The following is a 26,130-nucleotide window of genomic DNA, read 5'->3' as shown; positions in this document are numbered from 1 at the left end:
ACATACCACATTGACATCGCATAAGAAAGATATTGCCGACTAAATAAAGATCGTGAATTGCATAGAAGATTGTCGCATATATCGCGCGACCACAACGTTAAAAATCGTGTCCGTTTCGTTTCATATATCTCGATTTAACGCGCAAGCCACGACGATTAATCTGCCATCAAATCTTGTGAAATACGATATTTATATAGAATACGCCTGTATGTATTTCTGATATATTATATGGCGTTGCTGGAAAGCGGGATTACTTTGCGTTCGGCTGATATGTCGATACTCCTGCGGAACGTACTTCTCGTCTCGTATAATATTCGGACAGGAACTTCTACATGCGATACTGGAGATGAATATTCGTGGCTTCGCGTCCTTTATTTAAACTCGCAAAATATCGAAGCAAAAGTAGATTTTCGTGGTAAATTAATTTCGTCCATTTTCGATTTCCGTTTCCATTAATTGACGTTCGATAATTATATCTTTGTTAATCGCTCGATATTCTTCGCATGACGGTCAGCTCGATAAATAGACTGATTTTTTTAATTAAATTGAACGTGTAAATCTTGAATCGAAACACGGCGTTTCCATGGTTGATCGTGCAACATCGGTTCGGCGACTGCATGGCATATATTTGCCAACAGTTTGCCGAGACAGGCAATATATAGCACTTTCGTGTGCCTTTCGTACACTCGTCTACGTAGTTACATTCATAAGCGAACTATCGCTTCTTCTGCCGGCAAGTCCCGTGTTTAATCTCTAAATACGCACGCGGGTCGCTTAATCCCGAATGTCTGCAGATGGAGAGACTTCAATTTCTGTAATATTGCGGAGAAGCAACCGTACAGATGTCACGCGAAATGAAAAAGTACAACAAATACAGGAATAAGAAATGGACGAGTGCAAATGTATAACGACAATCATGATTCATCGCTGATTACAAGACGCGATAGCGTCGGCAAACAACAATGTTCTCGGAGCGAGCGAGAGTTCTGCGTGATTCGAACGCGAATCTATTAAAAAATTCATGAGCACCCTTGCACGATGCGTTCGATGAATCGGGAATATCATAGATCCTAGTAAACTCGTGCCATACACCCTCTCCGAGGGCAGGTAATCGATTTCCTCGACAACAAACGCATCGTTCGACTCGAGCTACTATGAAACATCGGTATTGACGAGAGGCGGAGAAAAAGAGAGAAAGAAAGTTAACCGAGGAAGGACGAGGGGATAATCGAAGGCGGGTAAAAGGCGCAGCCTCCATTTGTCATTCCGCTGATGGCATGTCTGAAGAAAATCGCGAAATAGGTCCGAGCCGATCGTGCTCGAATTCCCCGCGGAACTCTCGTCGAAAAGCTCAACGCTTTCGAATCTCTTCTCTTTTTATCTCTGTCTCTCTCTCTCTCTCTCTCTCTCTCTCTCTCTCTTTCTTTGCGAAAATTTTTCTGCCTTGAAATTTTTGTTTTGCTCTTTAATGCGTTCATCTTTTGAGATTATTCGATAGCCTAAACTTCTTTCCATTTCCCTCTCTTCCTATCTTCTACTAGTGACTTTGACTCGTTGAAGAGCATTGTTCGATCTTCAAGATTAAACTTGAAAGCGTAAGAAAAGTGTAAAAGAGATAAGGGATATTACCGATGCAAAATAATAACTACAAAAAGATAAAAAATATTAAATTGATCGTCCGAGTACAAATTACAACGTCATGGCTAGAACGGATTGAAGTAAATTACGTTATCATGGATATGCACAAGCGCAGGTAAGAAACCCATCCAATCTTCTCTGTACACTACCAACTATTTCCGATGTAACATAACCGGATAGGAAAGGAGAAATCCGTAACAAACAATTGTGTTCTTTAAAGAATTAATTGCATTTCTCGCGATGCTCAATGGCAGCAGCTTCCCACATTGCTCGTACGTGTTTTCCGCTCCTTTTTCCTCAATCTCTCCTTTTGCTTTTATTCCCTTTCGCTGATATCGTGCGTTTCGTACCTAATTCCACTGTTTTTACTAGAGAATGTGGTTCTCTTTGAACACTGAAATCTCAATCGATGAACAAGGAAAATACGCTAGTTTAAAAATTTGACGGTGTGTTATATGCACGTAAAAACTAAGGCTTTAATATAAATTTTGTTTTTTTTTAAATGATACAAATGTTGAAGAACAATTTGATTATTTATAATGTTTTTTTTTCTTGCAAATTTTAAATCAATATTGCTTTTCGAGCTGATTTTGCTAGAATTCGAGATATCATTAGATATTAATATCATTAATGTTTTAGCCCATCTACAACACTATCCGCAAAGCTAATTAATATCATTAACATCAATAAATCAGATTCACGCAAACTCGATTAGCCGTAAGCCGTTAATGTAGCTGTAACTTTAATTACAGTTTGCGCGAGATAGGTAGATATGCGGTTTACGTTTCTATCAAACAGTAATTAAATTTTCATTTGCACATCTGAACATCCCTCATTGGATCGATAGCGATCGGACGCATTTTCCTTCTGTCACAACGAAAAATTCAGAAATTCTGGCTCCACCACGGTGCGTCATTATCGTTCGCTTTCCTATCCGGTAGGGATTTCTGTCCCCCGGCCCATCTTTCGCCAGTTAAATTTTATGGTAACGCACGTGGCCAAAGTCCGCGCGTCGAGTTTTTCTGTCAAATCGACGAGGAAAATAAAATGAGCAAATATTCCGAGTGCATTTCTTTTATCACCCCTTCTATCGGCACTTTCGTAAATCCTTAGGTCACCCTCCCCCACCCCTCCCTCCCATCAACATACTAAAGTCGCTGTCGCCGCATTTACGGGTTTACGAGCAGACTTTATTCAAGTGCCAGAAGAGCAATGTCTTGCGCTCAAATCGGAAAATGTATTCAATAGAAAGCAACATAGAGAAAGAGGTACGATTTAACGATTGTAAAAATCTATATCTGAAAACAATGTAATTATTTATTATATGTATAATTTGTTAAAGCTCTAAACTTCCATCTCATGTGATAATGATGTCTATTTTCGTGCTGTGAAATTATCCATTTGCAAGTCCATTCCACCATCGCGTAACCGTGCTGTTAATTGAACTCGATAATTGACGAGTGTCAATTGTATAAAAAATAAAAACTTAGGCAGTGCTCGTCACAAAATTCGTTGCTTCGTTCTTATTAAGAAACTATGGTCACGCTTCGACTTGGTCTAAAAAAAGCTGCACTTCCAAGCTCCGCATTTTTCTCGCTCGGAAACGTCGCACGCGGGATGGCATAATGAAAAGTCCCACGAGGAACTAGGCCAGATTTTTCCAAGCGCGCGGAAATCTCAAAAAGCAGCGAAAATAAACGTATACATCCATTTTACCTTCCGCGAGCTTTTCCTACGGTATTCTAGAAATACATCGTCGCGCTTTCACAATCGGGTCGCGCGTTTGCGACAGCATATTTATTCACAATATTTGCAAAACTGATATTGGATAACGAGTCAAGTTTTTCACGAAGAATTACATTGTAATACATTGTAATAAACAAATGCTCTTTTGTAAATTATATATAAATTAAAAGAATATGTAAGAAAAAGTTTGTAAATGTTCGCAAGAATCGTGTTAAAATTTAAAAATCGGTTGCTCGAATAAGAATTAATCATGTTAGGAAATATTGTGAAAGAATCACTCATAGAAAATGTAAATTGAAATTAACGTAATGTTAAGTAACGAGAAAACAATTTTTGTCGTGAATTCAGTGATGATTCAAAGTGATTTCGTGCTGAGTTTATATTGGATATTCGTAATAAAGAATAAGTAGCACGCGAAAACTTTATTCTAACGAGATTTGTTACATTTTCGAAAGCGCACGCTTAATCACAATGGAATTACATAAAGAGGATGAAACTCTTAGTAAGAAGTATACGACAGCTGCGCGAATAACTTCCCTCAGCCTGTTGCATATCTTGCACCCTTACTGAGGCAGCAGAAAAAAGGATCGATAACCCTCTGTCGACAAGGTGATAGAAATTTCAGAGTAGGGGGTCGCTCTTGTAACTCGATATTTCTTATCATAGATTGCAGACTTCATTTTAAATTATTTATCGTGTTGATAAGTAGCTCTTTACTTTTGAATTATATCTATAAACTTAGAAATCGATCATTCTTTTTTGCAATCGATCATTTTTTTTTTTCAATTGCATCGATCATCAAACATCCTTTATAAATCGAGAGTGTTGGTAGCATTTACTAAAATGTTAAATGTGCTAATAAATTTATCAAATAATATGTAAGGTCAATCATATCTATTAGAGTGAGTTTAAAAAGTTAAGATTCTAAAGAATTTTTTGTATCAATCATGAGACAGACCGCGTTTCTGATTTACCTTGCACTTTTCTCTCTGCCGTATAATTATCTCATATATAAATCGCGTGCTCGATAAAATATGTGGACGCCGGCCGCATCTCAATTTTTTATTCAAAGCACTTTGCGATTCCACCGCTTCTGAAAACTTCCCGTGCCACGTTCGCGGCGATGGAAGTTAGCTTTCCGTTTGGACCCTCACTTAAAACTTATAAATGCAATCCGGTCATGATGTTTGCCCGTCGATGACTTCTTCACCCGCACTCTTCTTCCTCGGTGCCTGAAGATTATTGACCGACCGCGGTCCGTATTCCAAGTCTGTCCAACTTTCTTCTGGGAATTCTATTTCCTTCAAAAATGATTCCTCCTCCCTACGTCTCTTCTCTCCGTCGAATCGCGAAGAAAGATGGCGCGCGAACGGGAAAAGCGCTTTAAATCGTCTAGAGATTTCTTCTGTAGTGAAAAATCTCCGGATTTTTAATTCAAGATACGACTCTCAGAGAGTTGCAACGGTAAAGCTATGTACGTGCCTCGTGTAGCTAGGGAAAGCTAATTTTTTAAAGAGGCCAAGAGTTTTTTCCTTCTTTGCATTTAAAAAAAATACAATTATTGTATGCGTGTTTATTCGACTATAAAGAATAATTTTAGGATTATTTTTTAAAGCATTTGTCTCTAACTATTTACAACTCACTCGTCAATATATTGCATTTATTTTAAAATATTTTAAAACTGCATTTTACATATGAAAAAAATTCATTTCTCTATGTATGTGTATACGAAAAAGAATTTTGTATTACTAAAAATTATATATATATATATATATATATATATATATATATATATATATAATATAAAATGAATTTTTTCATAGAAACAAATGATTTATTTTGACTTCGAATTTTGCACATTTAAAGCAATATTTTCAATATTTTTTGCGCTATCTAAATTTGTAACTAAACTATATTGTATATGTATATATTGTGATCAATCTACTCTATATTAGAAATTAATTGCCACTACATCTCACGGCAATCGCGTTATTTGTTTATCAGAAGTTTGCGATATTCAACGGATTTTCGGGTCGCGTTTACACACTCGGAACGCTATTTCAAAGTCGGGAAACGGGCACGTGCAAAGGAATCGATGTCGTTTGCATTCACATGCATGCTAGTATTCGGGGACTACGTCGGGCAATGTGTGTTTACACTTTGTTAAAGCACGATTCTGACAGGGTGCACCCGTTCAAGACTCCGCAAGGATTGTATCGACGGATAGTTTAAAAAAGAAAATCGCAGCTATACACGATAGTACTTTGATGTATTTAAAGTACTTCGATTTTTAATATCTCTATGTGTTATATGTAAATAGAATAAAACTGATATTCATATTATGCTTTTTTACTTAAAGCAACCATTTTATATAAAAAAAAAAAAAAATTATCAAAGTTTTTACGAAATACATCCACACAATAAAATGCGATTGACTGTGTGTGTTATGCTCTCTGATGATATGCAGCTGACAACTTAAATGGATTTTCTCGTAAGTGACTTTTCCTGTTTCCAAGCGTTCCATCGAATTCGCGATCGATGGATTTTATTTGGCATTCGGGCGCGGATATAAACGCGAAGTTTATACGCGAGGGAAGCGAATATCTTCAATTTTCTTACGGCTAGATAACATTCGCTTCACGGAGAACAGCGATAAAATAAAAATCGGCTTAGCGGGAGTAACGACGGACTTTCACGTAGCCACCATGGGTCGCATTTATCAGTCGGCTATTTCATTTCGGAACGCGCGCCCCGCATCCGTAATCCTTTAAAGTAATATCGGTACATCCGCGTGTTACACCGGATTTTCTGAAATTGATTTACAATGCCGAATGCACGCACGTCGGCGAGAATTCGTTGCGGTCGGCACGATTGTTCGCATCAGATCGTCAAATAAATAAAGACGGTATGTACACGCATATTATACTAAAAAACAACAAGATGCATTCGATACAAAATCAAATTGTTATATATCAAGATATATGAGATGTTTGTGCAAAATATTTTCCAAAACAATATTTACGAAAAGAAAAATAAATAAATAAACGTGAGCACGAAAAATTTACTTGAATATATTTCAAAAATTTGGCTACTACATCTTTGAATACGATAATAATATATTTTCAATACTTTCCGCATAATAATAATATTCAACTAATTAGAAAGTTTAATTCTATAATTTGTTCGCTGCCTAAATTATGCGCGACGAATATATTTTCGCCGTTATTTTTGCCATTCAATGTGTTGTTTCATCGTCGGGTACACGTGTAATCCGCCGGAATATATCCCGCGATTCCGGATGCTCTCTCGATTCGTTCTTTCAATTTATGAGAAAAAAGGAAATAGTAATAGAGAGAAAGAAAGAGAGAAAACGTTGCGCGACAGACAGAAAAAAATAAAAGTTTATTGAAACAGTTATCCGAAGTGGCGATTTCGCTCATTCGTCGTCAGCTCGTATGCTTTTCAGTCTGCGTAAAATTGAATTCACCGAGAAATTTTAAACCGACTATGCTATTGCATTTCCGTTGATATATTTTCAGTTTCAAAGCCTTAAAAGAGAGACTGAGAGAGATTTATCCGACTTTATGCACACATCGAATAACTCTCATAATTCTTTTTTTTCACATTTCTTTGATCGACTTTCATCCTACGAAGATATTCCGAAGACTCTGTCGGTTTATGATCTGATAGCGACCCTCTCGCACGATGATACAAGCCACGTTCCCCGATCTCATATGCGAACTTGTCGCATTTCTGAATCGACGACGCGACAAGAATTTGACAGTCATATGAGCATATTGCACGTCTCCTGGCCACACGAGTATTATTAGAATATCGATTACAATATTTGACGTGTGTAACACACGTTCGTGGACGTCGAAAAGAAGGCATAAAAATTTTTACTATGAAAATAAGAAAATCTATAGTAAAAATACTGAAATGTACTTATACATTATTAGCCGTATATGTGTGACACTTGTTTTTATATTAATATGATTAATAATTATATCAAAATGTAGAGTAATGTTCAATCATGTATGCGTGCGTGTATTTAAATTACAAATCATATTATAAATCATGATTAAAACTTCATGGATTTAAAAAAAAAAAAATACGGTTAAAACTAACACAAGATTGGAACTATAGAAAAATAAAATAATTATCACAATAAATTTCTCCGTTTCGGACATCATAATTTTTTGTACGGCGTATAAAGATATATCCAAGTATTGGATAAGTATGAATAAGTAAAAGTATGGATAAGTAGATTTTTTTTATTTCCGGCTTTTTAATTCAAGTCTTGTGTAGCACGCCACAAAATATAAAAGAAATTCTTAATTTTTACTGTTAATTTTTACGCTCCAATCAATATTGCAAAAGATATCTCGATTTTTCGTATAATATTTTGCGAAAATCTGGCACTATATCTATTACTGAGCGATTATGTTGATATGAAAGATTTGATTAATGCTGCTAATGATTAAAAAACTCTTTAAAAATAAAAAATTACAAAAGTATAGGATTAAATTATAAGAAAATTATAGAATAGACTTCTGTTTCTCAGGAGAGCTCTAATCGCGTGCCCTAAACGCGTGTCTTAACCGCGGTGCCCTACCACGTGCCCTATTCGCGTGCCCTACTCACGTACCCTAATCGCATATTTTAATCGTATCTTATGTACTTTTCGCTACGCGGTTTAGCCAGTATGGGTCGCCTATTTTACGTAGCCTATATCCATTCTTCGGGCCAGTTGGACTTACCTTTGGTTGCTCCTGGCCATTTTCTGAATTTTCGATCTCTAATCAGAGATCGAAAAAGGAGATACATACTCCTTTTATCGCTGGCTATTTATTATTGCCGGCGAATAACCGCAAGATAAACACCTTCTTTTGCCGGAGATAAACTCCTTCTTTTGCCAAGTAATTATTGTCGCCGGCAAATGAGCGCAAATATTTCACGCTCGTCGATCGTGTAATTTTACGATCGTTCGTTGGACATTCATTTTATTAAAACTTTATTTTAATTGAGACAAAGCCAAATTATCAATCAAAATTTTGATTAAAAAATTATGATAAATTATAATAAATTATATATATATATATATATATATATATATATATATATATATAAATTGGATTAAAATTTGTATATTAATATAAATAATTAATATAATTATAATAATAATAATAATAATATAATAATAAGTAATAATAATAATAATAATAATAATATAATAATATATAAGATTAATTAATAATCTATAATTTATAATAAAATAAGATTAATTTATATAATAATATACAATAATATATAATTTATAATAAAATAAGATTAATTTATACAACATTAAGCCATTTGTTATCATATTACAGGTAATTTAATTGATTGATTATTTGGTCTTATATCTTATAATTAAAACAAAGTTTAAACACAATCTACAAACAAATTCTACGATATGGATGAGTTATAAGAATTAAGATAAGATTGGCGCGCGTTATAAGAATAAATTATTATTATATATATAATTGATAAAATTACTGGCTTTTTCTTTATTCAATAAATCGGATAAAATTTAACAAATTGAAAAAAAATGTTTTCTATAATCTTCCTTTTTTAATTTCGACTTTAATTTACTTTTGCAATAGATGTAATGTATCAAAAGAACTTATTAAAAATTATTCAACTTAATCCATTTCAGCTCATCCATTTAAAAGTAACGGATTTATCTGCAATCTATAATCTACAATGTACATCTACAATGTCTACAAATCCGTTACTTTAAAATTAAATAAAAATTTGTCACTCACCAGCACTGATGCGCAACAGCGGAGTTGTTGGACTTGAAGCTACGTTGTCTGCAACATAAAAATATACAATCCAAATTATAGCAACAAAATTAATTAATATTTTATGCGGAATATCTTATATCCGATACGTACAATATTAAAAAGCTCTATATAATTATAAGACAATTTTATAAATTATAAAAAGACTTTTTTCAAATAAAAACTTTTATAGGATTTATGTAAAAAATTTTTTTGTTAATTTTCTCTTCTTAATTCATTTCAATAAAGAAATTGGATTAATGCGCATATATGATTTTTAATAACTGATATACCAATAATAAATACTCACCCTTGGGTTGCTCCGCCGATGCAGGATGCCTCTCCTAGGCCTCCTCCTCCTCTCAAGATGTCAAGGTCGCTACGTTGATCTGTAACATGCAAATAAAAAATCCAAATTGTAACAGCACTCAAAATAATTTAAAATAATTTTTTAAAATATTTATTATACGCATTGAATTTTATATTCAATGCATATGATAAGCAAGATTATAAAATAATTTTATAAATTTTGAAAAAAACACTAATAATAACTCTAATAATTCCATATAAAAAGTTGTAATATAAAAGTAGAAACTTTTACAAAATTATAGTTTTTATATAAAAATCTGTTTCTCTAATTATCTCTCGTTTAAATCATATAAATAGAAAAACAAATTACGCGATTAATTGCTTAATTTAAACTGCACGTATGCAATTAGTAGGTAATTAATATACAGATAATAATTTACTTACCATAGGATTGCTCCACCGGTGCCCGATGCCTCTCCTAGGCCTCCTCCTCCTCTCAGAGGATTGATTCACACGCGCGATACTTTAAACGGCACTCCCGCACTTTTATTAAGAGATACTTCCGCATTTGTACGCGCGATACTTTGAACGACACTCCCGATCGCGGAACAATCACACGACACACACACACACACACACACACACACACACACACACACACACACACACACACACTTTATTATATCGTAAAGGAAAACAGGAAAGATATGATTTGCTCGACGTTTACGCGACGCAAAATCATACATCATTCGTTACAGCAGCGTTTTTATTGTTAAATTATTTTTTTAAATTCTTATTTTTAAATATTAACTAATTGTTAATAATAATAATAGCTAATTATATTTTAATATTTGTCGTAATTGCCTTTAGAGAAGCAATTTATCTCGCGCTATTACTTTACTGTTCGAGTGTCGCTATATGAATGATAACAAGGCCGCAACCAGTAACATTCCGTAATAGCCCGCTAATGTTTATACCGTCAAGGCTGAATACAATGTTATTGATAATTTTCAGCCAAAAATATTTTACGTACTATGACATATGTACAAGTGGAATATTAAATTGTACAAGTATTTTAAATTATAGATTATTTAATAAAAGATTAATATAGCATGGAGTTTATCATTATATTAATTAGTTGGATCTGCGATTTGACTGCGCGCTTTCAATCCGAATAATATTTAAATTGTCGAAAAGTCGAATAATAAAACATCAGGCAAAATATATAATGTATATAATTAAATTTTAATTATTTTTAAAGAAATAATTAATAGAGAGAGAGAGAGAGAGGGGGGGAGAGAGAGATTGCGACAAAACAATAATTTACAATTTTGATTTTTGTTATTTCGATTCTTGATTAAATGTGTATATATTACGCGAAATATACGCCTCGAGATTTATCCTTTGTTATCTAATTACGTATTATTTAAAAAATTTGAAGTGTGTAAAATATACTTAATTATAAGCATTTATGATATGAAATTATTTCCCGACACTTGTCGCGATCACGTTGAGAAAAGAAATTTGACGGAATGTCTCGCGCTCTACTACTTCACTACTCGAGTATCGCCATGCGAATGATAACACGTAGAAAAGGAATTTCACCCAGGAGCGTCTCACCCCACTACAGTTCTATACAAGTATCTCCGAATGAATAATAACAAGGCCGTGATACGTAAACAATAGCGCGCCAATGTTTACGTCGCCAAGGCCGAATACCATGGTAGGTATTGTTAATTCGCTATCGAAATATTTTACTATAAAATATTAAGTTATATAAGTATTTTAAATTGCAGATCAATTATTTATTAATATATCACTCCGTTATACATTAATCATTTTATAAATTAATATAAATAATTGAGTTATTGTTACGATAATTGAGTTATTGTTATGTTAATTATTCGATTTTGCGATTCGATTGTTTTACAACACGTTCTTAATCCAAATTAAATTTAGATCATCGAAAAATCAAATGATGTAGCATGTGCGGAAAATATATATTTGATTCTATGTGTTGTTAAAAAAATAATTATTGTCCGTGAAGATTGTAACAAAATATTAATTTTAGTTCTTATTACTTTAATTCTTATTTGATCAAATAAATAAATTTTAAGGAATATGCGATTCGAGATCTATTGTCGCGATATACATATACATATATATATATATATATATATATATATATATATATATATGTAGTTATATGTTATTTATAAATGTAAATTAATTATTAATTATATTATAAGAGCAAATAATTTTTTGATACGATCGCGTTTAGAGAAGGAATTTAACGGAGCACGACTTTCCCACTCGAGTGTTGTTGTGCGAATGATAACAAAGTCGAGATCGAGGATCGAGGTACGTAAATGAGCGCCAATGTTTACGTCGCCAAGGCCGAATATATATGTTATTATACATATGTTAACCACTGTGATAATTTAGAAGCAAGGAGAGAGGCAGGGAGAGAAGAAGTAGAGGAAGAGAGAGAGAGAGAGAGAGAGAGAGAGAGAGAGAGAAGGATAAAAGAAGGAATATAATAATTAATAATATTGTTCAATTTTTAATTGAATTGTTAAATATTATTAGTAAGTATTATAAAATATTATTAATATTTTTAATGTTATTTAATTTTATTAATGTTATTTTTATAGAAGAAGGAGAATATATAATTTTAAATAATAATATTCTTTAATATTATTATTCTTTATTTCTTTTTTGATATTTTTATTTTTATTTTTAAAAGTAAACACGAAAGGCGTGCGCGAAGTGCGCACTGCGTGTTAGATTAAAAATTCTGTTGATGAAAAAATTCAATATAAATTTTTGGAGATCTGCCACAGCATCTAATTGCACACAGGCAATTATTATCGCGTACGTGGCTCTCGAAAATCATTTCCAGATCAATTGTCATACGTTGCGTTGTACCTCGTTAACATATATTCGTTCACATACACGATTATTTCGTTTTATGCGGTATAAAGGATATACACGAGCACAGCCTCCGAGATTCCAAAATATTCGGCGGTCACACGACAACTAGTTGATTAGCATTCGTGACGGGAAATGCATCGAAATTTATATGGAAATTTATGTAGGCGGCGCACAACGCACCAGCGACATAAATTTTCGGTCGAACATCGGTCGGAACACATCGGCTAACATAACAACAATAAAGAATACGCCATTGATGATACACGCGACGTTTCATTACCGGCCGCAGCTGTAATTAGCCTCGTTGCGGTAAACGCTTGTTATTACATTGCGGTTTTTTGAGCTTTAAATATCCACGACGCGACTTCCGCGATCGCTTAATCACACGACCGACAAATTACAATTCGACGAAATTATTCGAACGCACAATCCACATTCTGACATTTCGAAACAGATGAATACATTTTAATAAATTTGATTATATTTTGCTCTCTCGATTGTCTGTAAAATTCTTAATAAACTAAAAACCTAGCGCGCTTAATCTTGATTAATTGATAAATTTTCTCTCTCTCTCTCTCTCTCTCTCTCTTATTCTCTCTTTCTCTCTCTCTCTACAGTATTGATAAATGCTACTAATTTGCATCACAGTCTTTAACGATTAACAGTCTGACAATTGCGCGTATCGATTTTACGATAGCATTTCGAAATCGTGAAACGCATCCTCGGGCGTTTAACAAAAGGATGAAACAAAACGATGCAAAGCTTTCCGATAAGCCCGGTCGCATTCGGAGAATGTCGCGGAGACACGGTACATGATTAATCACTTCCCGGCGCGCCGTCTCTTTTGCGCGTATATACACGCCCGCATCTCGCGCCCATTGGCAGACTCTCCATTGGCACATTCGACATTTCGGGAAAATTCAGTCGGAATTTCCATCCTCCGCATCGCTGGAAGGCTTGGCAGACTTGCACGCAGACTTCCCCGTCGGATGCGATTGCATCGGATAGATTGAAATGCTTAACCGTGGTTGCGCGGAACATCAAAGCCTTATAGCTTTGTTTCCGCGGTTGCCTTTCCGCCGCGATACAGGATGAGAGATAGACGGAGAATGGGAAGAGGTGGAAGGAGTGAATGATAGACGGGGAGACGGTGTCTGTCTCGTACGAGGAAGAAGATGGAGCGATATTGCACTGTCGAAGAAAGAACGGCGGCAGAATACACTATCGAGAAATAGAGAGAGAGAGAGAGAGAGAGAGACAGAGACGGACACAGAGAAGGAGAGAGAGAAGGGAAAAGTGCATCACCGAATACGAATCGATTTGAATCGTCGAGCCAGCTTTTGCGGATGCCCCTGCCCTGTCTATATTGCATTCGCAAGAACGTCGAAAATATTTTAAAGAAATCCTCGCATCGAAAGCATTACCTACATACGTTTATTGTCAATTGTGAGTCTGCAATCCCGAAGGAACGAGAGTAACTTTATTCAAATTGATTAAAAGTTGTTGCGTTTTGTTTTTTTTTTGTCTCTCTTTTTCTCTGGTATTTTTATTTTATCTTCTTTTTTTAATTTATTTTAATCGATCTTCACTACTAATATCTTTAATAATTACGAAATTTGAAGGATCACTGGCGCTTTGATATTTGAAAAATCTCATCATTCTTTACAATCTTTAAGCCGCGTGTTACACAAAACTGCGTTAATGTATAACGGTGCAGCTATTAAAGCGGGAAATTAATTAACTGTAGCGAGTAATTTTAATTATAGTCTCGCGTACGCTGCGAACGTTCCTTTTCTCTTTATTTTAATACAACGGCGGCTTGTACCATGTTGGCTGGCTGCCGATGTATATGCTAAAATCCATGCCGGTCTCGTAAGTTGAAACATTCTATTTTTGTTTATACTGCGACAAGAGAAAAATGCACGTTCGTAACTACAATTACGCTGTGCGCTCAGGCAAGCGTCAAATTTTTCAACAAATTTCAGGACGCGCCAAATGTTACGGAAAATCGCGAAAATTTGTGAAAAATTCACGAAGGTACATGTGTGGTTGATGTTAAAGAAAAAAAAACGCCAATCTTATTAAAATTTCCATCGCTCTTTCTCGAAGGAACAACAGTTTGAATTAAACATATTATTTCGAATTTTCGAAAATGTGCTACGAAGACACATAATAGAGATAATTACATCCGCAGAAAAGATCTCCGGCGCGTGTTAATTCATTTTGCACGAGAAGCGCAAACTCGCAGTAACGCAAGCTTACGTGAATAAATAAAAAAAGTAACGCAACCCTTTCTCCCTCTTCCTACCGCCGTTAGATGCACAAAGGTTGAATTTTACATGGACGACGAAGGAGTAAGTAATTATACAGTAGCCACTTGTCCTGCTCCGGAATTCATAGCATACGTGCATGCGAGTGCGTTCCGCAAAAACAATTTAAGGTGGAAACGCGAGAAGAATGGTACAACAGTAGTACATAAACCGACAATACTTTTTCATCAATAAAATATTATGAATATATGTATTCAGTACGTTTATATCCTACTTCCCTTGCATTTTTAATTCAGATTTTTTTTTCTCGAAAAATATGTATATGTGCATAATATCGTTAGCTGCATCGCGAGCAAAATTCCAATACACGATATCTTTACATTGGCATTGTTAGCATATCAGCTCAAAGCAAAATAAAGATAAAGGAAACAAGAGAGAGAGAGAGAGAGAGAGAGAGAGAGAAAGAGAGAGAGTTTCGCGCGTTAACTATTTAATCCGCTGAAAGGAAATTCTCACGTCGGGGAAGCGTTAGTTGGAAAATGGTAATGGACGAGCACGCTCGGTATCATAATGACACGCTCTTCCTGCCATGTCGAATCCCCATCCCACCCATCCGTCCCATTCGTTTTTTTTCCCTTCCCCCGAGCTCTTCGCTTCGTTTTCATCGAGGAATTGGCACCGAACGAACCGTACAGATAGCTGAAAGGACACTGCGACACTGTTCGTCCGTTCTCATTGCCGCGAGGCGTCTCCAAGTTTGCACGAGTTTAATTGAGCTTGAAAGTTTCCGACTTGTTGTCCGGGTCCACCTCCTCGATACCTCCATCTTTTGCCACCCTTCGTCTTTTCTCGTACCAGACACCGACCTCGGCGCCGCCCCGGAAACCGGTTGCGGCGTCCTGACGGTCGCGGAAAATCACCTGAATCTCTCTTTTTTTTTTTCTTTTTTTTTTAAGAGCGAAATCTCTGGCTAGACGACTGGCTCGGATTATGGGCTAAATCTTTCTCGATCCCGACATAGCATTTAAGTAAAATTTATGTATGTCAGCTTGTTATATGGGCGAAAGATAGTTCACAAATTCACGCTCTGGCGAAATTGCAATTTAAAAGGGCAATTGTGGTTGATGGCGGTTTAAATGTCAGGGCCAACGTTAATGATACATCATCGCGTCCGTTAATGACGGGGCATCAAGCGGGGAGTGGCGAGCGTGATAAATCAATCCTTCTCGCGGCTCATGTTTGACAGGTGCATTATTCCCCGTTGCGCATGTTTTCTTAGGTAACGCGTCGCGTGGCGTTATACATGGCTATTATCGAATCGCGAGCTATACGTGGAGCGCGTCATAAATCAATGACCAATGCTTTGCGCACGAATTCGCGGAAATTTGATCGCAGTTGTCCGATCGTAAAATTGTCGACCGGCGAATAGCTAATTGCCATTTAGAATCTTGAGAAAGAGAGAGGGAGTAGAATCGGGATGACGAGACAGGTGGCATTAATTAAAACATTGAGCACAAAAATAAAACGCAGCCGACCGACCGATGAAAACGCTTGAATAATTCAGCACTGAAATGTCACGGACGGATAAGCTTCATCGCCTCGCGCGCGCGCTGGAATAAATTAATCCGGGATCAATTAAAGTCGCGCCGGATCGCAACGTACAGAATCAGTCGGTGTACGGTCTTTAATGCGAATTCTGTTTTTCTCGCGTATCAGCTACGATGTCAAACGGTTTGCAAATTTTCGGCTAAACAAACGATATTCCTTTCTTCTGTAAAAATTTTGTAGAATTCTATATATTCAGGCGATTTCATACTCACTTCTCCCTTTTTTCTATAATATTTAATATTTTAAATTCTCAATATTTCTCCAATAAATCGCACAATTATTGCGATAGATTTTCTCAAGGGACCTCGCTACGCGAATTTTTCAAATTTTGTCACACACAATTGCAACTATTGAACTCGCCTGTCGGTTCACCTGTCGATTGTTGGAACGCATTTTCAAATTCTAACAATGGAACCTTGCAGGAAACTCATTAACCGAATCTATTTATATAAGCAATTTGTTTACGTAGAGAAAATGGATTCGCGAGTTCTCAATCAAATGCGCGAATAAAGCATATAAATATTATTTAGCGTCGACAATAATTACGCTCTATTCATGGCACGTCGCGTTGAAATTACCGTAACTATGCGATTGTCCTGTAAACTTTGATTGCTCGCTTCGATGTATAAAACAAGCGCGCGCGGTCGACGTTTAATTTGTCGCTTGTCTTATTTAATGTGGTGGTGTGTGTTGTATGCAGAGAGAGAGAGAGAGAGAGAGAGAGAGAGAGAGAGAGAGTGCGTTTTGTATGCGATTATTATTTACGTCAACTCAAAACCATCGATCCGAATATCGTCAAAAGCTCATACAATTAATTCATCACGCGCGATGATTCGCGAATTTCCATATTTTCATCGTTGCTCTACGTCGTGTTCGTCAACAACAGTGGGACGTTAAAAGAAAAAAGATTGTTGAAGAAAAAAAAAATATTAAATCCGCTCTGCCAAACGCCAGCGAAACACGTTTTATCATTAATATTGACGCGCTCTATACATGACACATGCATATATGTATACGTATTGTGGGCTGCTCGTTCGATTCTTCGTCGAAAGCAGATGCGCTATAAATTTAACAACGCGGCATCGCGGCATGATGTGTGGCCTCATCGTTAAATCAATCGCAAAATATTTATTTCCGACAATGTTCTGCACTTTGCTCATCAGCCACGCTATTTTCCGACGCAAGATGCATTTCCAACGGTCTCTGAAATTGAAATAAGCATGCTTAAAAGTATTATATCGTCTCCATTATTCTCGGATCGAGGGATTTCTTTTCTTACGTCAAATAATCATTTCGTTTATTGTCGTGATACATATACATATACATATATATATATATATATATATATATATATATATATATATATATATATATAATTTCTACTGATATAAAAATATTCAATATAAAATTAAACGTAAGTAAGTTTTATTACTGAAATGGTTTATATCGATAAATAAATATTATTAATTATAAATTTATTGTTTAAAATGGCTGAATTGTCATCTTGTCAAAGTCATCGTATCATCGAAAAATTTAATACTTACTTTTTATTCTCTCAAAATTCTGTGAATTTATTATTTCGCATCGATGCATTGTGCCGCGAAAACGTGACACAAATGCCGTTTAAATGCCTGAAATGAAGGAAATATTTAATACTCGACAAGAGTATACGCTCTTCACAAACGATAAATGTGATTAACAATTTTAATCGCTATCGGGAAGCGTTTTAAATCACGTCTGCTCACCACGTTGAATATTTCCAATTTTTTGTTGCGAGATATAGTTATATAGATATTTATCAATAACGAAGAGATAAAAAGGATTAAATTTTTTAAATCCAACATATATTTGTTTAATATATTCTTATACAATTTATGTAATAGATATAGGTCAAAGCTGTGTGTCTAATTTATAGAATCCTTATTACTCTGATAACATACCTCTTCTCTTCCATCTTTCACCGAAAAGTTTAGAAATTTAACATCTTATCTCTACGTTTGTTCATCGATAACTAACTCTTGTGTTGATATTAAAAAACTCTAGTATTTGTTTTGTTTTTAATCAACTCAATGCCTATAGAATATGAAGGAACAAAGAAGATTTAACAATACCTTAAGTGAACTTTTATTTTTTCAAAAAAAAAAACTATTTTATTTTAAAAATAAAAATACAAGTAAAATATTTCGGCCACTTTAAACAAAAACAAAAAAAAAAAACATTCCAATTATTTCCCAGAAATGATTTATGGAGCATCTCAGCATCTCTCTTCTTTCGGCGATAAAAAAAGAAAGAAACATTTTACGCGAGAATGTAAACTTAAATAGGTCTGTTATAAAGTTTCGTTTTTCTTCGCTTTGTTTTATTGCGTTGACATTTTTAATAAAACAATTAAAATAAAGCGAATATGCCAGGAATATAAAATGCGGTACTATATTTCAACAGATAATAAGAAAAAAATGTTTCATTTTCTTGATTATAGAAATATATTTGATAATATCAAATTGTCAAAATTAATCTTTGATGTACTCTCTTCTATTTGCCAAGTGTAAATATATTAAGTTTTCCTTCAAAGTTTTAATTATAAAGTGCCTCTATGAGAGTGCCATTCATCTGCTATTGATCACGTAAAACCCTTTCGAAAATGGTGGCCCGATTACATTCACCGAATAATCATCACGGCCCGTGACACCGAACGACTGTGGCTCAGCCCTCGTTATCGCCAAGATGTAACAGAATTACTATCGATTCTCCGTAGTTGCTTTTAATTAATGCAATTAATGAACCCGGGGCTAACCGTCCGAGCTTGAACTATCCGGCTAGACCACCGGCTAGTGTCGTCGTGCTAGTTTGATTGTTCAACAGGAGATTGCAAATTTCCTATTTATGACACGCTCAGCTCCCGTTTGAAAGCTTTTCAATGATGCAGTCTGCTATTTCTATTTCGCACGCAAAGTCCCCGCAGCGCGAGCTCCGCTCCGACTACTCTGGCGAGAGATTTTCTTTTCAGTCGTCGCGCACACGAAAACCGACGCGACGCATATGAAAATTTTAATGTTTCGCGCTATAATATCCCATATATAGGGAGAGATATTGTAACTGAGCTAACTTAAGCTCGAAATATTTTAAGACGAATTAAATGGTTGAACGATGAATTTTTTAAGTGGCAAAAGAGAGCGCGAGGTCAGATATCAAGCGACGAATGTTCCGACTGAAAATATAGAATAGACTTAATAACTCGCTTTAAGCATTCCGTGTGTACCATCGTTGCTGAAATTTCTCGCTCGGCTCTTCGATCTCGGCTCTTTCTCAAACCACCCCTTTCCCCGTTTGTCGCTTTGCTTTGTCTCGACTTTCATCCGGTCTTTTATTTGCATGAATTCAAATTACGTCGAGCGGCTTTCCGCAGTTTCCGCCTAGACGAGGATCCTATTGCACTTGGAAGATGAGATAAACGCCAGGCCGATAAATTCCACTTTGCCCTCTTCTTTACCGCTTTTCGCTTTCCCGACATCTCACCCCGCCGTCTCGTCCCTCCCATCCTCGCTGGATGGGATACTACTTGATTATACGATAACAGCAGACCGGCTGTGTTTAACTTTCGGGTCGGCAAGAAAATGAGATTTCCGATTGCCGACGTCGTCGGATTTGTGTTACGTCCGCCACGATATCTCTCGTGTCCGCGCCCAGAGTATGTCTTGCCGTGAATCCGATTGCCGATAATTACGAGCGTTCCCTTCATTAGGCGAACGACCCACGCATTTTCCGTCCGCTAATCGCGGTGCTCGTGAATTTGCATTCCACATTTTTCACCTTCCGAAATTAAATTCAAAAATAGGACACATAATTATGAAATCGAAATGTGATTATGAAAATAACTTATGTCAAAAACATGATTGCATTTACATCTAGTTATAAACTTAAGAAATTAATCTTGCTTTATATGGTACTTACTTATAGTATTCACAAAATATACATGATACTCATAAAACTTTACCAAACTGTACCATTAAAAAACATACAAAAACATGATAATAATAAATATACATATACTAAAGTAATATTTTAAATAATACAAGTATTTGATAAAATTCTTAATATATAATAATTTTTTAATACATAAAAATACAAAAGTTTAATTATCTCAACATTATAAATGTGACTTATGCCATTTTAATAATCACGTAAAAATATTTTGCAGTAGATTCAAGTTATATTAGTAAGAAAACTTGAAAAGTCCATTAAGGAAGAACAATGTTTGGACTGTATGCGCGACATGTTTTGTCGATTAATGTGATTTGTGCGTGTATTTTCTAGCAAAAAGCTAGTATCGTTACGGTCGTTTAAAAATTAATATCGCAAAAGCGCACATTTTTACGGGCGCTATGTTTTGAACGAAATATATTGCATAGATTTTGACCGCGCTCCAGCAAAAACATTTCGTGGATAAAGAGCTGTTGGAAAAATATTACCTTAGCACAATAAACATTTTATTTACTTGCTGCTCGATTACGTCAACATGCACGTGTTCGTTCAAAGGAAAAGTTTCATCTCGACTGCGTTGTCGATGGTGTTATTTTATTTTATTTTATTTTTTTTTTTTTTTCGAAACTTGTTATTTTCAACAAGATGTTGTCAATAGTTTTCATCGATGAAACAGCGCGATAAAGCTGCTTGTTATCGTTAATTAACCAAGGAAATTATTTATTAACATTAAAAAATTGCTTAATAAATTTTTTTCCAAATATTTTTAACAAACTTATATACTTTAATAAACACACCTAGTGCACTTATTAAGATCAATGAATGTTTTAGTTTTTTCAATAATGCATAAAATCACCGCAAGAAATTGAATTTCAATTGCTTTTAATTGCTCATTATGTGGGCAATGGCATTAAAATTCAAAAATGTTTTGAGTAATAAATGATAAATGAATTGCTAAGCATATATCTGCGAAATAAAAAATTTATGTAAATTACTGCAAATGCAATTATGTAAGAGGTTAAATAGTAAACAGGTTAAAAAATAGCATGAATGTAACAATCGCATAAATAATTAATATTGTTATATAGAACACAATACAATGACAGATCTATACCATTTCTAAAAAGATTACATTGCTGCATTTCATGTTGAAAGAAAGATCTGTTTACGCAAAGACGCGTGGAATGTTCTTTACAATGCAAAAGTATAATACAGGCGGCGGAATAAAACTTTAAATGCATCATATAACCATCTCAAGAAAAGTGTCTAAACGTATACGGTATATTAATTAGTCGAGATGAAAAGTGCGAATTCCATAAATGGATACACGATTCTTTTTATTATAAATAAAATACGCTCACAGAGTGTATACAGGGTTTCTCTTATATTTATAACATTTCAACACCTCGTTTTACGAAATCGCACTGAAGCGAATAAATATTCTGAACAAAATAAATGTATCGTAAATTTATCGTTCATTTCCGCAATTCGAAATTGTTTTGAATAATTAAAAATTCGCGTAATGTAAAGACGATATAATATATTTATAAAATTATATATCGTAACATGAATGTTTGTTTTTTTTTTCCTCGCATATGCAAATTGTATTTTTATCTCGGTGTAATAAGCGAAAAAGGAGGACGTGCGTCATTCATATCATCGGCGTCACCTTCGTGTCTCGACATAGCAAGTCTTGATCGGGCAAAAATCGTTCGATCGTGAATTATTGTGCGACGCTGAGAAATTGTTTGCAGTCACCAGAATGACACGTGACGCCAACCATGGTCATGACACGTATCCAGAGATAGGAATAAATATTCGTATATGAAATTTGTTATTGCACTATATACGAGAGAACACTACTATCTACAACCAGACAGTCTCAGCTTTTTCTCCTCTCTTTCTCTCTGTAACCCCGCGAACTTGTGCATCAAAGTTGCATCGCGCAATAGCATTGACGGCGTACAAGAGGCGAGAGAGCGAAACATCGTCTCCGGTGACGATTTTTTATTAACGGTTGGTCGTCGACGTGAAAATAAAATACGACGAACCTCCGCCATGAAATGGGAAAAAGTTATTCAGATATTTTTCAAAAAAACAAGAGCGATGCAAATCGATGGAAGATCATTTGACACGCATGTTCTCCTCTCTTTTTTTTTCATTTGTCAATAAACATCGATTAATTAATGCAACCGACGAAAAGTTTGCAAAAGGTTTTTACTAACGCTTAAAATAAATGCATCGAAGAATATAAATAGTGTCGCATAGAATTATATTTTGATGAAAGACGTAAGTAGAATATCCGTTAAATATGTACATAGTTATAAATTAAAGTGACCATTCAACATCAATGGCCGTTCACCGATGATTTCGCCATACTAACAAATTGGCACTTTAATTGCCTATAAAAAAGCACAAACGTCGTGTATTTCAGGAATACATTCGTATATCGAGATGATTTACCGCGAATGGATCGCAAACAATTCGAACACGTCCCGCAATTCTTTTCAGCTCTTTTTCAACTTCCGTCAAATCGATCACAGTGGAAAAAAGGGGGCCAGTTGCCAGTTTGTTCGTGAGATATTATTGTGCGTGTGCACGGATCATTTAACTTTTAAAACTTACGATCCAATTTTTATGAGCATCGGCCAATTCACCAGTACATTAAACCGTGTAAGAAATTTGTAAAACTGGATGGTTGCTATGCGCAAATTAAATCACATGAGAGAGTATCGATTTTTATTATACAATTTCACAGAATAAAACAATCTGTTTTTATAGCCAATAATGTATGTAATTATAGTACATCGTCGGAGACGCATACACACACACATACAGACTCTAATTTTATATGATGTACCACACGAGGCCATGACCTATTTATTCCGCCTCGCATGGCGCGCGAGTAGAAATTATTGAACGCAAAGCAAATGGAGAATAGTTATACGGGCTGTCATAAACTGAGTCCCCGAGAGATTAAAGCCGATTACCCCCCCACGAGAGAGGAAGAGAGAGAGAGAGAGAGAGAGAGAGAGAGAGATGCATACGCGTTATCGGGCACAGCCTCAGGTGTTGCAGCTACTTCAAGTTAAGTCGGTCTTGTCACGCGAATACGCTCTATGTGTGTCATCGATAATTGCGTGGATTTAACATCGTAAATGCACGATGTTGAATATCAATCTCTCCGCAAATGCGGTCGCCGCGTCGGTCAGAGTAATATTACATTGTATCGCTCTCTTGATTAATGGAATTAAATGTTACGCACTTTAACTTTGCACGCACAAACGAGCACAGTTCTTTCTGTCATTTCGATATATTAAATTGGTGAGAAAGTTTTTTCATTTTCTGACATTAAAAACACACGCAAAAAACGAAATTATTTGTCCATTTCGATAAATCGTTAATAAAAACTCGGAATTAAAAGGCGGAATTATTAAAAACATTTAAAATTTATATCATTAAAAATGAACGACCGAAAATATTTTGTATAACAAAAGCCCACTTATAAAGAATAGACTTTCAAATTTAATTGATACATTTAGATAGGAGAGTGGGGAATTTGCGGTTGCGACCGCGATCGATCTGAGCGGCCGCGTTTGAGAAGCATTTCATTTACGCTCGATCTATATTAAAATTACGATTTCAAAGTTTCATAGGTGCTTATAAAAAAGAACACAAGCGAAAAGAATCGATGGAATGATTCGGTTATAAAGGAACACTTTGCAAACGTTTATCGTACGAATTATTTGAGATGTAACTACGCGTACAAGGACCGCTGCAAGAGCGAGCGTTAACGATCGAAAGCCGTTAAACCCCTACTGCTCCTACTTCGATTTTTTTTTTTTTTTTATTTTTCTCGCTCTTACCCGACGCTTTTCTCATTATCCACGGGTAATCGTATCCACCACGGTGCAATCGCGCACGCCACACTCCGAGACCCCGAGACTCGCAATTTCGCCGAGTAGCTGTCTCGCCAGAAATGCACAAACCGTGAATAAATGTGCGTACTAATTTTTTGCATTTGCAAGCAATTACGTTGATCCAATAATTAAAGATTTAATAAATGATTTTTATTGTTTTTAACCTGTTTTCAGATTAAAAACAATTAATTTTTTTTTATTATGTATACGTATGACAAAATTATTTTGATCAAGAAAAATTATTTTTTTTTTCTTCTTGTTGTAAAATTATGTCGTAAATATAATACATTTTGTTTTCGATGTTGCATAAATATGACAAATCCCCTTTTGCACTATTTTGCACGTCTAATCTATTAGATTACTATTGAAATTTTCTCTTCCCTTTACATCAAGATAATTGAAAAATTCTGTTTACACAAATACGGCAGACGGAGCGAAAACAGTTCGGGAGAAGTTTTCGGCCGGTCGGAACTTGCCGTCGATATTCATCTTCACTTAAGTCAACTTCTGACTCTCATCCCCTTTGTGTCTCCCTTTCTGTGTCGCAGTGGCTCGGTCTGGGCATCATGGCGGTGGGCGTCTGGGCATGGACCGAAAAGGACACCTTCAACAACCTGTCCCGCCTCACGAACGTCGCACTCGATCCAGCATTTATCCTCATTCTAGTCGGTGAGTACCGGTACTTTTCTCTCTCTTCCCAATTTTATTTTTTTCTCTGTCTCTCTCTCTCTCTCTCTCGTTCAGTCTACGTCTCGTATGAAGAGTTATAGTGACTTCGAGCGTCGAATAAACTAAACTTTATGAAGGGCGATAAATCTTAATTATATATATACAATGCGAAACTTTGTTAGAGACTGCCAAAGATTTTAATTCCTCTTGTACGCGGAATAATTTCCACTTATTCTCCGTTTAGTATTATCGGATGTAATGTCATTTTAGAAAGAAAATACGCTGTAACTTTTTATTAAAATAAGAGTAGAGTAATGTGAAAATGTTAAATTGGAACTGTCAAAACGCTCGCGCGCGCAAATTTATTTCTTTAAATGTTCAAGTATATAAATCCTGGGAGTTTTTCAGATTTAAATATTTCAGAAAAATATTCAGAATGTCTATTTTCTTTTACATTGAAAAATAGAAGAAAATTAGAAAAATGTTATCGTATTTTCGTCTCGAGAACGAAAACAAATTGTAATAAAAAAGGGAAACGACTTTAAATCTTTAAATGTGTAAATCCTAGTGTGATTTTTGAAAATTTAAACATTTCGCAAAAATATATTTGTAATATCTAATAATCTCGCTATTTAGAGAAATAAAAGAAGATTAGAAAAATATCGTAGATTTTCGCGAGAACGAGTCGTAATAAAGGAGGGAAACGACTTCAATAATGCGCCGTCTGATCATAGCGAGAATCGCAGTTTCGTCCCCCGGACATTTGGTGCGTTCCCGGAGCGGAGACAGCGATCGCAATTTTTCCTCGAAACTGTCTGCGAAGTGGCTATCGCTTCCGTCGACGAAAACATTTCGCACGACCGCGCCGTCGCTATTTTCGCCGTAACTTAATTTCTGTATTAGCACCGCTCGGCTGCTCGCTGATCTTATAAAGCCCGAGAATGACATTCGTTCTAATTCGTCCGCGAAATTTCGCATCCTTCCCTCGCGCGGAAATCGCGTAATACACGGCCGACAATAGCACGGATTTGTAATTTGGATAACGTCGGGAGACTGTATCTGTACATATACATATCTACATATATATATATATATATATATATATATATATATATATATATATATATCCGAGAAACGAAGCACGATGCAGAGCGGAAATTAAGATGTCATGAATTTTCCGGATAGTTTAAATCTTTCAAGAGAAGCGCTTTTTTCCGTTGGAAAGATCAC

At 35.4% G+C, this 26,130-nt stretch overlaps 1 protein-coding gene across 3 annotated transcripts in view; it reads left to right on the top strand.

Annotated features, from left to right (window-relative positions):
* LOC126848780 (tetraspanin-5) overlaps positions 1-26,130 on the top strand; it is a 108,106-nt gene that overhangs the window by 56,158 nt on the left and 25,818 nt on the right. For all 3 annotated transcript variants that reach the window (XM_050589980.1, XM_050589990.1, XM_050589971.1), the window contains exon 2: positions 24,780-24,900. In XM_050589980.1, the coding sequence (XP_050445937.1) occupies positions 24,780-24,900 (121 nt within the window). The remainder of the gene's footprint in view (positions 1-24,779; positions 24,901-26,130) is intronic.

The sequence above is a fragment of the Cataglyphis hispanica genome, chromosome 1 (assembly GCF_021464435.1).
Source record: "Cataglyphis hispanica isolate Lineage 1 chromosome 1, ULB_Chis1_1.0, whole genome shotgun sequence".
NCBI lineage: Eukaryota > Metazoa > Arthropoda > Insecta > Hymenoptera > Formicidae > Cataglyphis > Cataglyphis hispanica.
Note: the sequence above shows the minus strand (reverse complement) of the source record. Positions and strands in the feature narration are given on the sequence as shown.